The sequence below is a fragment of the Jaculus jaculus genome, chromosome 1 (genome assembly GCF_020740685.1).
Source record: "Jaculus jaculus isolate mJacJac1 chromosome 1, mJacJac1.mat.Y.cur, whole genome shotgun sequence".
NCBI lineage: Eukaryota > Metazoa > Chordata > Mammalia > Rodentia > Dipodidae > Jaculus > Jaculus jaculus.
Genome location: NC_059102.1, coordinates 305,818,659 through 305,831,906, shown reverse-complemented (window position 1 = coordinate 305,831,906; position 13,248 = coordinate 305,818,659). Strand labels below are relative to the sequence as shown.

The 13,248-nt window shown below is 39.0% G+C and overlaps 1 protein-coding gene across 1 annotated transcript in view; it reads left to right on the top strand.

The window, feature by feature from the left end:
• Positions 1 to 8,216, top strand: part of Mroh9 (maestro heat like repeat family member 9) — a 57,070-nt gene extending 48,854 nt beyond the window's left edge. The window contains exons 19-21 of the mRNA XM_012948866.2: positions 345 to 447; positions 5,671 to 5,733; positions 7,954 to 8,216. Of these exons, the coding sequence (XP_012804320.2) occupies positions 345 to 447; positions 5,671 to 5,733; positions 7,954 to 8,216 (429 nt within the window). The remainder of the gene's footprint in view (positions 1 to 344; positions 448 to 5,670; positions 5,734 to 7,953) is intronic.
• The last annotated feature ends 5,032 nt before the right edge of the window (positions 8,217 to 13,248 follow it).

The following is a 13,248-nucleotide window of genomic DNA, read 5'->3' as shown; positions in this document are numbered from 1 at the left end:
AGAGAGAGCATTCAACATCATCAAAAGGAAAATTAGAATTATTTTGTGACCATATTATAAACTATCCCCTGAAAACCAACATGAACACGTGGGTATGAGAGAACACTAAATATAGATTAAAATACAAATTTGTGTTGAAAATGCAACTTTGGTCCAGGAATAAGATGATACCAAGACTAATCCTAGCCAGCAGCTAGAAGAGTATATTTCAGACATAAATTCTGAAGTTTTAAATTATTCTTAATTTAGTATAAATTGTATTCTCTTATCTTTAAGATTCTCTGCAATAAGCAAACATGAGTTTTCAACAATTAAGAGAGTGTTTGTTTTCTTTTTATTTTCAGCTTACTCATCATGAGACCATTATTACAGATTTAATATCAGACACCTTAGGGTTCCTAGGGAGCTCTAGAGACCACCTGAGGAGAGGAGCACTTATTTTAATAGGTAAGTAGATTTACTTCTTAATATGTCTTTAAAGGTACAGAATAGTATTGATGCAAGAAATTTTCATTAATTTAATTTTTTCTTTATGAATGATAACACCTGCTATGGTGATATCGGTGTTGAATAGAAGTTAATATGTATGTATTCTATGATATAAAATTAATGGGTTCTTAACTAAATTATTAAACAAAATGTATTCAATGAGATAGATATAAAATTTTAAAACATAACATATTCCTACTCAATATTCCCCTCTATTGCTTCAAGTCACTGAAGAATGTGAATACTTTAACATGTGCAAACATGAGCTGCAACAAAGGAGATACCAGACCCTGGTAAAGATTGCAGTTTTTCACAAATGGACAAGGGAGAAGTCCAGGAAAACGCTATGAAAAGAAAACTAAAGTTTTTTTGTCTATTTGCCTGTTTATCTTGAACAATCCTGATCAAATTTTTTTTCCCAAAAGATTCTCACTGTGAGCATCACAATAAATATCCCTTACTTTGCATTTCCTTAGTCATAAGATCTTTTCTTGTGCCCTATTGGAGACCAATGAATATCAGAGGCAGATAGAAGTGAGGAAATACACAATCATGTCACACTTCAAGAAAGAAGTTGGCCACTCAGGGTACATGACAAACTGAGCTATGATGAGCAGTAGAGTTCATGGCTGTGGAAGCAGAGAAGTGACCCCCCCACCCCCCACACAATCTACACAAACCTGCACACCCACGAGCTCACACGTTTTTAAAGAAAAGCTTTCTAAAGAACACATGATAAACACTAACACATTACAAAATAAATATCTAAAGAGTGCAGACATTTATAATGAAGCAGTGTGAGCACATGAAAAGTGAGCTTGCAGAGTGTGGAGAACAGGTGTGAAAAAAACATATATCCACCTCAGAAAATGAAGATGCCATTGTAATCCACAAAACAAAAAGTAGACATTGTCAATAGGCCACTAAGGGACAAAGAGTACAAAGATGCAAATGCCCATGCAAGAAATGTCAACATTCAACTTAATATAATTCTTTGAAATATGCATGTATTATATATACTCTCTTATGTGTACTTTTAATTTACAATTTAACTTTTAAATTCAATGAACTTATCAGTAAGTTTCTTATTTAAAAAAAAATACATTGGGCTGGAGAAGATGGCTTAGCGGTTAAGATATTGGCCTGCAAAGCTAAAGGACCCCTGTTTGATTCCCTGGGTACCACGTAAGCCAGATGCACAAGGTAGCACATACATATGGAGTTCGTCTGCAGTGACTGGAGACCCTGGCGCACCCATTCTCTCTCTCTCATAAATAAATAAAATACATTTTTTAAAAAAAGCATTCACATAACTCATTAGGAAACATACCAGAAGAAAATATCTCACTTAGAATAGGCAAAAAATAAATAAGGAAAGAGAATGTAAAACAAAAAAAATGAAGAGGGGAAAGAGAAGAAGGGACAAAAGAAACCAAGAAAAGAAAGAAGGGAGAACTGAAAAAGGGAGGAAGATGAGAGAAAGATAGAAAGGGGAAGGAAAAAAAGAAGGGAGGGAAAATCTAAACATAAACTTTGAAAGGTATGCCGTGTGTGTGTATGTGGAAAATGTGAATATCATGAAGACAATAAATTTTAGACAAAGAGAAAATTATAAATCCTATTTTAAGAAAGTAATAAACTAAAAAAATGTGCAACTTCTTTATTACATCTATGAGTGTGATGCCAATTAAAAGTTAATAGTTTGAGACTGGAGATATGGCTTAGCAGTTAAGGTGCTTGCCTGCAAATCCTAATGACCCATGTTCAATTCTGCAGTACCCATGAAAAGCCAGATGCACAAAGTGGTGCTTGTATCTGGAATTCATTTGCAGTGACTAGAGACCCTGACGCACCATTCTCATTCTCTCTCTCTCTCTCTCTCTCTCTCTCTCTCTCTCTCTCTCTCTTTTTCTCTCTCTTCTTGCAAATAAACAAATAAATAAAAATATTTTTAAATATTAATACTTTGTTTTTCAAAGCTGATATACTGATGATCTAAAATTAATATGTTCAAGAATAATGGACACTCTAACCAATAAGGAAATATAGAGAATACTAGCTGTGTCAGACAGCAACAACTTAGCTAGCACATGATTAAAATCACAGAAAATAAATCATAAATGAAATAACATCCAGAAGTAACCCCAAATTATGCAATATGTTAGAAGTGTATCATGGATTTTATATAACGGTGATGAAAATGTGGAATATTTCTTACATTTAAGGACACCTACTAAGATACCTGAATTTTGGGGATGGAGAGATAGCTTAGTGTTTAAAGCACTTGCCTGTGAAGCCTAATGATCCAGGTTCAATTCCCCAGGACCCATGGAAGCCAGATGCACAAGGTAGTGCCTGCATCTGAAGCTTGTCTTCAATAGCTAGAGGCTCTGGCACACCCATTCTCTCTCTATCTGTGCTCCCCCTCTCTCACTCATCTGTGTCTCTCTCAGATAAATAAATAAGATATTTTAAAAGATATCGGAATTTTAAAAGAGTATTTTGGGGGGTTTTTTTCATTCCTTTTATTAAATAAATCCCAAGTGGTCAAAGATCCAAAAGCATAAAAAAGAAACAAACAAACAAACAACTACAAACAAAATTAGAGGAGAACACATGGAAAACTTGATTTATAATCATGGGGTAGAGATGAGCTTTCTAAGTGTATGCAAACTTGACGAGATATAATTAAAAATGGTAATCTATAAATCAATTTAAAATGACAAACAACCTAAATGAAAAATGAGCAAAAACATGAACAAAAGTTGGTTCTTGAGCAAAACACATATCAAATTTATAAAAAGTGATGTAAATTTAGAATATTTCTGGCTACAGAGTTGAAGATCATAGGTTGTTTGATAGCTTTATGCCATGTAATCCTGAAGAGATTGCATGAAGATTTACATTATTAATGAAGTCATAAGCTTTTACTTTCTCTATAACTATTAATTTCACAATATTCATCAAAGTGTAAAATACATATTTTTACTGTTTTAGTTTGTGGTGTTTGGGAATCAAACTTGGTCTCATCTAGAGTAGGCCAGCACTCTTCAACAGAGCTGCATTTCCAGACCCAATATTTTTTGATTCCCCAGAGAGTTCATCCTCAAATATGTTCATATTCATAAGAAATAATGGGTGAACATAGTCATTGCACTATTCATTGTATACTGCCATTTATCCTTAACTTGTGGTTTTTAGTTTTCATTTTAATTTTAATTCTCTTCAGCATGTTCATGGTACTACACAGAGAAAAAAAGAAAAAAAGTAAAGTATATGTTTTCCACCTGGGTCTCCTTAATTTTACATGACCATGAGTTAGTGTACAGCACCAGTGACCAGAACTCTCAGTGACAGCATCAGTTCAAGAAATGCTAAGAAGTAAGGTTAAGAGGGCAAGAAGCAAATAAAGATACTAGACTGATAATGGTACTCACAGCTGCCACCTTTTAAAATGTGAAAGCTTTCACATAAGCGTCTGGAATTTCAGTTATTCTTTTTTTTAAATTTTTTATTTATTTATTTGAGAGCGACAGACACAGAGAGAAAGACAGATAGAGGGAGAGAGAGAGAATGGGCACACCAGGGCTTCCAGCCTCTGCAAACGAACTCCAGATGCGTGCACCCCCTTGTGCATCTGGCTAACGTGGGACCTGGGGAACCGAGCCTCGAACCGGGGTCATTAGGCTTCACAGGCAAGCACTTAACTGCTAAGCCATCTCTCCAGCCCAGAATTTCAGTTATTCTTTGAAGGAAAAAAATTAAGACAAAGATGTGATGAACCTACATGTCCTGGTCACAGTAACTGCATGGAGTGGAGCTGACCCTTAGGTCCACTGGTGGGTAGATCCTGCAGTTCCCGTCCATCACACTCCCCTCCACCACTTACATTCTCCCATACACAGAGCCAACATTGGTTAGTTATGCTCCTGCACTCATTTTAGTAAATCTGCCAAGTATCTGGAACATCCATTCAGAGGTGCCATTTAATGGGAAGAAGGGGATGCCCAAGTTTTACATCTACTTTGTTCCTTTAGCAGTAATGTTTCATTTAGGAAATAAGGTTCTACAGTAAAAAGAAAAATCCAAATATAACTATGGCTTAAACAACATAATAATGTATCTCATATAATAGTCTCAAAGCCTAGGGCCAACTCGTGCTGTAGCATTCTCATGACACCGTTTCCCACGTGATGTCTAAAATGTTTGCTGGAAATTAATATATCTGTTATCCACTCCAACCTACAATTCAATTCATGCATAAGAATATCTATAATATAGGGGTACCAAGATGGTTCCGATTGTAAAGTGCTTGCCATGCAAGCATGAGGATCTGAGCTCAGGTCCCCAGCTCCTATGTAACTGCTGGTCATGGAGACTTGCTAATAATCCCAGTCCTCACAAAACAGCCACAGAAGAAGTGAGTTGAGCTGAGTGCATGAGCTTTGGGTTCAGTGAGAGAACCTGTCTCCATAAATGAGGTAGTGAGTAGTCGGACTGAGAAAGATACCTGACACTGACCTCTGACCCCACATGTATGCACAGACATGTGCTCACACACAAATGCACACACATAACACACATACATGTGCAACAAAAGAATGCCCAGAACATTATTAGTCATAATAATCCCAAATTGTAAACAACACATGTATTTTCAGCACATATACAACATGTGGAATTCATAAAATAGAATATTATCAGGCAAATCCTTCCTGTTAAAAGCCCAGTAGTGAATATTTTAAACTTTGATGTATGTTCCCTGTCTCAGCTATTCATCTGGGTGAAAGCAATCATAGATTATACATAAACACATGAGCCAATATCTATGCCTGTGTTTCAAGAAACCTTTGCCCTGCCTTGTAGCAATGGGAATGAATGCACTACTGCTACAGAAATGAACATGGATGAGCCTCACAGCAGCATTTTGAAGAGGAGGACACAGCAAGGGGCTTGTGGAAGGCTTTTGGAATGTTAATATCTGTTTAGAGAACTATGTGCTAGCTAAGGTGTGTTTACTTTGTGTTTATTCATTGACAGAGACATTTATTTCAATGAATAGATTTGTTGACTAATAATTACTTGAAAATACTAAAGGATGACAAATATATCCTGGAAGCTAGTTTAGGTAGCATCAGAAATGTGTATCACTGCATAACATGGAGTTTACTTTGTACATAGGGTACTTGGCAAAACTGGGTGAAAATTTACTGCTCAAAGAAGAAATTGAAGTCATGCTTGAGGGTAAGAGTTGAGGTTATAATAAAACCTTTATGTATAGATCCAAATAAATTCACTAGTGATTCTAGCCACATTTGAGTTGTATATAAGGGTTCCAGGATGGAAGGAAAGTAGTATCAGTAGGGTTGGAGGAAAATGTCAATGAAAAGGAGCCTTTAGACATTGAGGCACTTGCATGCAAATCCCTATAACCCAAGTTCAATTCCCCAGTACCTACATAAAGCCAGACACAAAAGTGCCACATGCATCTGGAGTTTATTTGCAGTGACTGGAAACCCTGGAATGCTCATTCTCTCTGCCTCTCTTCTCTCTATCTCTCTCTGCTTATAAATCAATCAATCAATAATAGATAAATAATTTTTAAAACTCAATGAAAGGACAAGCTTGAGAGGAATAATCTCTTTTTTTCTTTTTATTCTGTCTCCCTTACTTTCTCTCCCTATCTTGGTCTCTCCATTTATTTGTTAACGTGAAATTTAATTATCCTTCTAAACCTGTGTGAAGCAATAGCAAGTTGAGGATTCAGTTACTTAACTCAGCACTTATTTTTCCAGCATCTTCTATTTACAGCACCATCTAGCTGCTGAGCTACTATACCAAGTAAAGCTCAGAGATAGGTGTTAGTTCACAGAAACACAGAGTACATTTGGAGAGGAGGGAAATAAAGAGAAGCAATGTTATTATTTCAGAATGTTTAGGTATTAGGAGGCAATTCTCAACTTCTGGTCAGAATATAAACAAGTGTGTTAGAAATGTATAGTGGCTACCTGCCTTTCTTCTTTATTTTTTTTTAAGTTCATATTTTTCAAAGTAGTATTAGGTTCACAATAAAACAAAGTTGGAAGGGCTTCCCCACACCTTTCCTCCCTCTGCCCATAATTAGCCTCTCCCAGCAGTAGCAGGGTTTTTTTTTTAAATATTTTTTGTTCATTATTTATTTATTTACTTGAGAGTGACAGACACAGAGAGAAAGACAGATAGAGGGAGAGAGAGAGAATGGGCGAGCCAGGGCTTCCAGCCACTGCAAACGAACTCCAGACGCGTGCTCCCCTTGTGCATCTGGCTAACGTGAGACCTGGGGAACCGAGCCTCGAACCGGGGTCCTTAGACTTCACAGGCAAGCGCTTGACCGCTAAGCCATCTCTCCAGCCCAGTAGCAGGGTTTTGATAGCTGATATATCCACTTTGATACAACATGAACTTCCTTCTTTAGTTTATTCAGTCACTCATTCATTCAACACATTTGCCTGCCTATTGAATGCCAGACACTACAATTCTTTAATCCCTTCCTTCTCTCTCTTTCTTCTTAAAAGAAGTTCCTCTTTATCCTAATTCTTTTATTAAGAAATAAAATAGTGTAGCTCACTCTGTAATCCTAGCACTTGAGAGGTGGAGGCAGATGTGTCACTAGTTCAAGGCCATTTATCACAAGCATCTTTACATGCCAAGAATATACATTTATTTCCTGATATTAAAATGCATGTTAGTTCATTTAATTATAACTTTAATTTTAAACTTAATTTTAAGCATTTTTCCATCAACAAATACTTGGACTGGTTCCAATTTTTAATGATGTATGTATATATATGTGTGTGTGTGTGTGTGTGTGTGTGTGTGTGTGTGTGTGTATCATTTCAAAAGTTCATTTGCAGTGGCTGGGGTGCCCATTGTCTCTGTTTGTTATATATATATATATATATATATATATATATATATATATATATATGTACATATATATATGTGTGTGTGTGTGTGTGTGTATGCATGTATATAGTTTGTGTGTACATGTACATGAATCTCATCATGAAAATAGTTATGCTATCTGAGTAGAATGGTCAATAAATGATATGCACCTAATAAAGTTAGTGAATATTTCCTTTTTACCTTTCTTTTTTTTATTTCGAGGTAGGGTCTCACTCTGGCCCAGGCTGACCTGGAATTAACTATGTAGTCTCAGGGTGACCTTGAACTCATGGCAATCCTCCTACCTCTGCCTCCAGAGTGCTGGGATTAAAGGTGTATACCACCACACCCAGTCCTTTTTACTTTTAATGGGATGTTATGAGTCAAAGTAAAGAAAGAAGGGAAAGGAGAGTGAAAAAAGGGAAAGTGGGAAAGTGGGAAGGGGAAGGTGAATGACTCAATGGGAGATAGCAGGTTGCTCAGGGCTAGAGCTGCTTAGACTCTGAGAGGCTTGAACTCAGGTCCTCTCTGCTATTACAGTTGCTGAACGAGTACTCCGGGACAAAGACCCTGTCATCAAGCAATTAACGGAAAAAACATGCAAGATTTTTAAGGAAATATCCGATAACATGTCCTCTTCAGCTATTAAACAAACCTCCCGAAGATTGCTTAAGTTCTTCTCCACCAAAAAATTGAAGCCCATTTATAACTGGACCAGTGAGGAAAGCAGCTATGTTAAGGAAAAGAAAGAGCTGAATATTGTGCAAAGACTGGAAGAAGAGACTGAGGAAGACATTCAGTAGATGAAAGAGAGGTCTAGTAATGCTTTACTGATGAGTGAGACACTGAAGAAGATCCTAAAAGAATGACTGACCTTTACTTCTTGAAAACCCATCTGTGGATGGTTTGCTGAAAGATACTAGAAGTATCACTATCCTTTTCTTCACAGTCTATTAAAAAGTGTAAATCTACAAATCCACTTTGTCCTAGATTATAACAACTTCAATGATCTTACTGGAGCTAAGGCTTTAGGCAGATTTTTTTCTTTTTTTTTTTTTTTAACTCCTCCAACCTTTCTTTCCACCTGTCCTAATGTCCTCACCTAGGCATAAGCCACCCCAGTTACAGTAAAGTACTTATAGTTGGGTACCAATTCTTTTATTCTCTGCTGATCTAAATGGTGTATTTTTGTAATGTATCAGCTTTCCATTAACACATGTTTTCATTTTTGCTGGTTTATCTGTCTGCTGTGGGGTAGCAGCTTCTCCACCTCTCCTGGTATCCTCCTCCAAGCTTAAGACTGTCCCAGGTGGGTTTTGTTCTGCCAACAAAGGGCTCCAGCTTCTCCTGCAGAATACTCAATAAGATCAATGTCAGGACTGGAGATAGTAAGCGATGAAGACACTCTTCACCTCATGGGTTCGGCCATGTCCTTGCTTCCCCCAGTTCCCAATTACCTACCATGAAAGCTCCAGAGTCAGATGAGGAAACAATGGTCAATAATAATACTTAGCATGATCCCACAATTGCAGGAAGTCAAGTATTTGGTTCTTTATTATTCCTAAATTGAATCCTGACCAAAATACCTGGTGTGTGTGTTCATGATTTCTTTGTTCAAGTTGGGTATATGTTGCTTTTGTGCTCTGCTTTAACAGCCTGAGAAAGTGCATATCATTGCAATTACCAGATTTGCTAAGACTATCACCTTATTCTTTCTTTCATCGAATTTACATATATATGTGTGTGTGTGTGTGTGTGTGTGTGTATGTATATGTGTGTGTGTGTGTGTGTGTATGTATGTATATGTGTGTGTGCGTGTGTGTGTGTGTATGTATGTCTTTGTTTGTTGAGGTTGGGTCTTGCTTTAGCCCAGGTTGACCTGGAATTCACCAAGTAGTATTAGGGTGGCCTCAAACTCACAGTGATCCTCCTACCTCTGTACGGTGGTTTGATTCAGGTGTCCCTCTAAACTTAGGTGTTCTGAATGCTAGGTTCCCAGATGATGGATATTTTGGAATTAATGCTTCCTGGAGGCAGTGTATTGTTGGGGGCAGGCTTATGGGTGATATAGCCAGTTTCCCCTTGCCAGTGTTTGGCACACACTCCTGTTGCTATTGTCCACCTTGTGTTGGCCAGGGGGTGATGTCCACCCTCTGCTCATGCCATCATTTTCCCCTGCCATCGTGGAGCTTCCCCTCGAGCCTGTAAACCAAAATAAATCTCTTTTTCCCAGAAGCTGCTCTTGGTTGAGTGATTTCTACCAGCAATGTGAACCTGACTGCAACCGTAAAGTGGTACCAAGGAGTGGAATTGCTGCTAGACACCTGACTGTGTGGCTTTGGCCTTTTGGAGCTGATTTTCAAGAGGAATGTGAGAGGATTTAAAGCCTTGGCCTAAGAGATGCCTTGCAGTGCTATAAGCAGAGCTTGATAGACTATTCTGGTCTGAGCTGCAAGACCTGAATGCAGTAAGAACTATGGGCTGTGAGGTTTGGCTTATGAGGGTGAGAAAGAGCTTTGCTTGAACTGGGCTAGCAGTTTGTATGGGAAGCTTGCTCTTATGCCCATGTCCTGAAAAGTTGTGAAGGGTTGCTTTGTGTAGAAATGAACTGGTGTGAGCAGAGGGATATGGCATAGAAAGAAAAATCTTTGGGTGAACTGTTGCCCGTTCAGCTGCAACTGAGAGATTACAACCTTTGAGACTGGGCTAGCTGACCTGCGCTGGGGCAACAGGAACAATGTTGATTCTTTTGAAGGGGCCTGAGTGCTCAAGGAGTGTCCTGTTCTTCATAGTCTGCTTTATTCCCCCCCCCCCAGATTAACAAATTGGCACCCTACCTGGTATTGTGGAGTATAAGAAATGCAGGAAAAAGAGGGTCATTGAGTTTGCAACACGGTCTTGTGTTTTGGAAATGGCCATGGGCGGTGTGAAGTGGATTTTGTTGGTTGCCTGCATGGAGACCCCTTGGGGCCATAAGGATGAACCATGGATTGTAGTAGAGACCCAGTGGAGATGCCAGGACCATGAGATGGCTACCAAGGACTGTGAGTAGCCTAGCTGGAGGGGCAGAATTGGAATGCCAGAGACTTGTTGCTGGTTAGAATTATCAGACTTGGAGATTTGTCAATGGCTAGAGTTGTTGGACTTGAAGCTAAAGAGTTTGATGTTTGCCCTGGTTGCTTTAAATCTTGTATTGGCTGTATGTTTCTTTGATATGCCCAATGCCATTTTCTGCAGTGTGAATATTTATTCTGTGCCATTATGGGGGTTTTGAGGTTATTTTTTAGTATTATGGCTCAGTGAAAAGATCTTAGACTATGGGGATGTATGAATATCATTGAAATTGATAAAAAAAACCATGGGACTTTTAAAGTTAGATGAATGCATTGCATTTTACATCATGTATGGTTATCAGTTTATGGGGAACAGGGGCAGAATGTGGTGGTTTGATTCAGGTGTCCCCCTAGCTCTGAATGCTAGGTTCCCAGCTGATGGATAGTTTGGAATTAACGCTTCCTGAAGGCAGTGTATTGTTAGGGGTAGGTTTATGGGTTTTGTAGCCAGTTTCCCCTTGCCAGTGTTTGGCACACTTTCCTGTTGCTATTGTCCACCTTATGTTGGCAGGGAGTGATTTCCACCCTCTGCTCATTTTCCCCTGCCATCACGGAGCTTCCCCTCGAGCCTGTAAGCCAAAATAAATCTCTTTTGCCCAGAAGCTGCTTTTGGTTGAGTGATTTCTGCCAGCATTGTTAACTAGACTGCAACACTCTGCCTCCAGAGTTCTGGGATTAAAGGTGTGCACCATCACACCTGGCTTAAATTGAACTATCTTGAAAGCACCAGTCATATACTTGTATGTTCACACAGTGCCCATCACATCAAAAATCCATGTGGATCTACAGAGAAGAAAGTATGGGGAGTCAGAGTAATTGTCAGTCTTTGAAAGTGGGTTGAGAGAGATATTTCTGTGTCCCCACCCCCAACTCTAGCACTGTGTTTGGCATCTGGAGAAAAATTCAAAACATTTATCTATAATGTATAGTAGAAGTCACTCGTTCATATGCAATCATTCATTTAATTTGTAGTGCAAGTAAGATACTGAACTGGGGATTAAGTATATAAATATATTATTTCCAGGTATATAATTCTAATAACATAACTGACTGTGATATCAATTCTTCTATAATAGGATGGAGCAGAGAGAGAAGAGCTGTTTAGCATCAAAGATGAGCTCAGGGGTAGAGCATATGCTTAGCATGTGGTAAGTCCTGGGCTCAGTCCCCAGTACAAGAAAAGAAAAAGAAAAAAGAAGATATCTATCTTGTTAGGAAAGTTGCTATTTAGACTGGTAGTTGAAATTGCAAGTCAAAGTAAAAATAAGGAAAAGAGGAAGTGGCTGGAGAGAGTGCTCAATGGTTACAGCACTTACCCACAAAGCCGGATGACCCAGATTTGATGTCCCAGTGTCCCCTTAAAGCCATCTGCACAAAGTGACACAGGCATCTGCAGTTCATTTGCAGTGGTTACAAGCCCTGGTGCTCCTTTTCCCTCTCTCTCTCTCTCTCTCTCTCTCTCTCTCTTCCTCCCTCTCTCTTTGTCTCTTCTCTCTTCTTTCAAATAAATGAACTGTAAAAATAAGAAAAATATATTTATATTAACTCTTTTCTTTCTTATGTGTAATTTATTTTTTGAAATCATGGTGTTGCAGTCAGGTTCTCACTACTGGCAGGAATCACCTGACCAAGAACAGCTTGTGGTAAAAAAAAAAGTGGGGGGCTGGAGAGATGGCTTAGCGGTTAAGCGCTTGCCTGTGAAGCCTAAGGACCCTGGTTCGAGGCTCGGTTCCCCAGGTCCCACGTTAGCCAGATGCACAAGGGGGCGCACGCGTCTGGAGTTCGTTTGCAGAGGCTGGAGGCCCTGGCGCACCCATTCTCTCTCTCTCCCTCTATCTGACTTTCTCTCTGTGTCTGTCGCTCTCAAATAAATAAATTTAAAAAAAAAAAGTGGGGGGGTTACCTTGGCTCTAATGTGAAAACATTAGTGAGGAAGTTCCATGATGGCAGGGGAAACTGATGGCATAAACAGAGTGTGGATATCACCTCCTGGCCAACATCGATGGACAACAGCAACAGGAGAATGTGCCAAATACTGGCAGGAGGAAGCTGGATATAACACCCATAAGCCCATCCCCAACAATAAACTGCCTCCAGAAGAATCCAGTTCCCAAATTTCCACCAGCTGGAGGCCTAGCATTTAGACCACCTATGTTTATGGGGGACATCTGAATGAAACTACCACATTCTGCCCCTGGCCCACATAAACTGAACCATCCATGATGTAAAATGAAATTCATTCAAAGTTCCCATAGTTTTTGTCAATCCTAATGATATTCAAACATCCCTATAGTCCAGGGTCTTTCAACTAAGCCATAATACAAAACAACCACAACAAAATACCATAATGGCACAGAATAAACATTCACACTGCAAAAGATGGCATTAGGCATAGCAAATAAATATCCAGCCGATACAAGATTTAAAACACCAAACTCTGTAGCTCCAAGTCAGTGACAAGTATCCAAGCCTAATAATTCTAACCAGTGGCAAGTCTCCTGAGTTCCAATTCCACCCCTCCTCCTGGGCTACACACAGCCCCAGGAAAACTCATCTGGTGCTGACAGCTCTCCTTGGCAACCATCTCATAGTCTTGGCATCTCCACTGGGTCTCTACTGTAACAGATGGTCTCATCCTCTTGGTTTCATCAGGTCTCCATGCAGGTAATCCAACAAACTTGCATCACACTGCCCATGACCATGACCATTTTCAAATATCAAA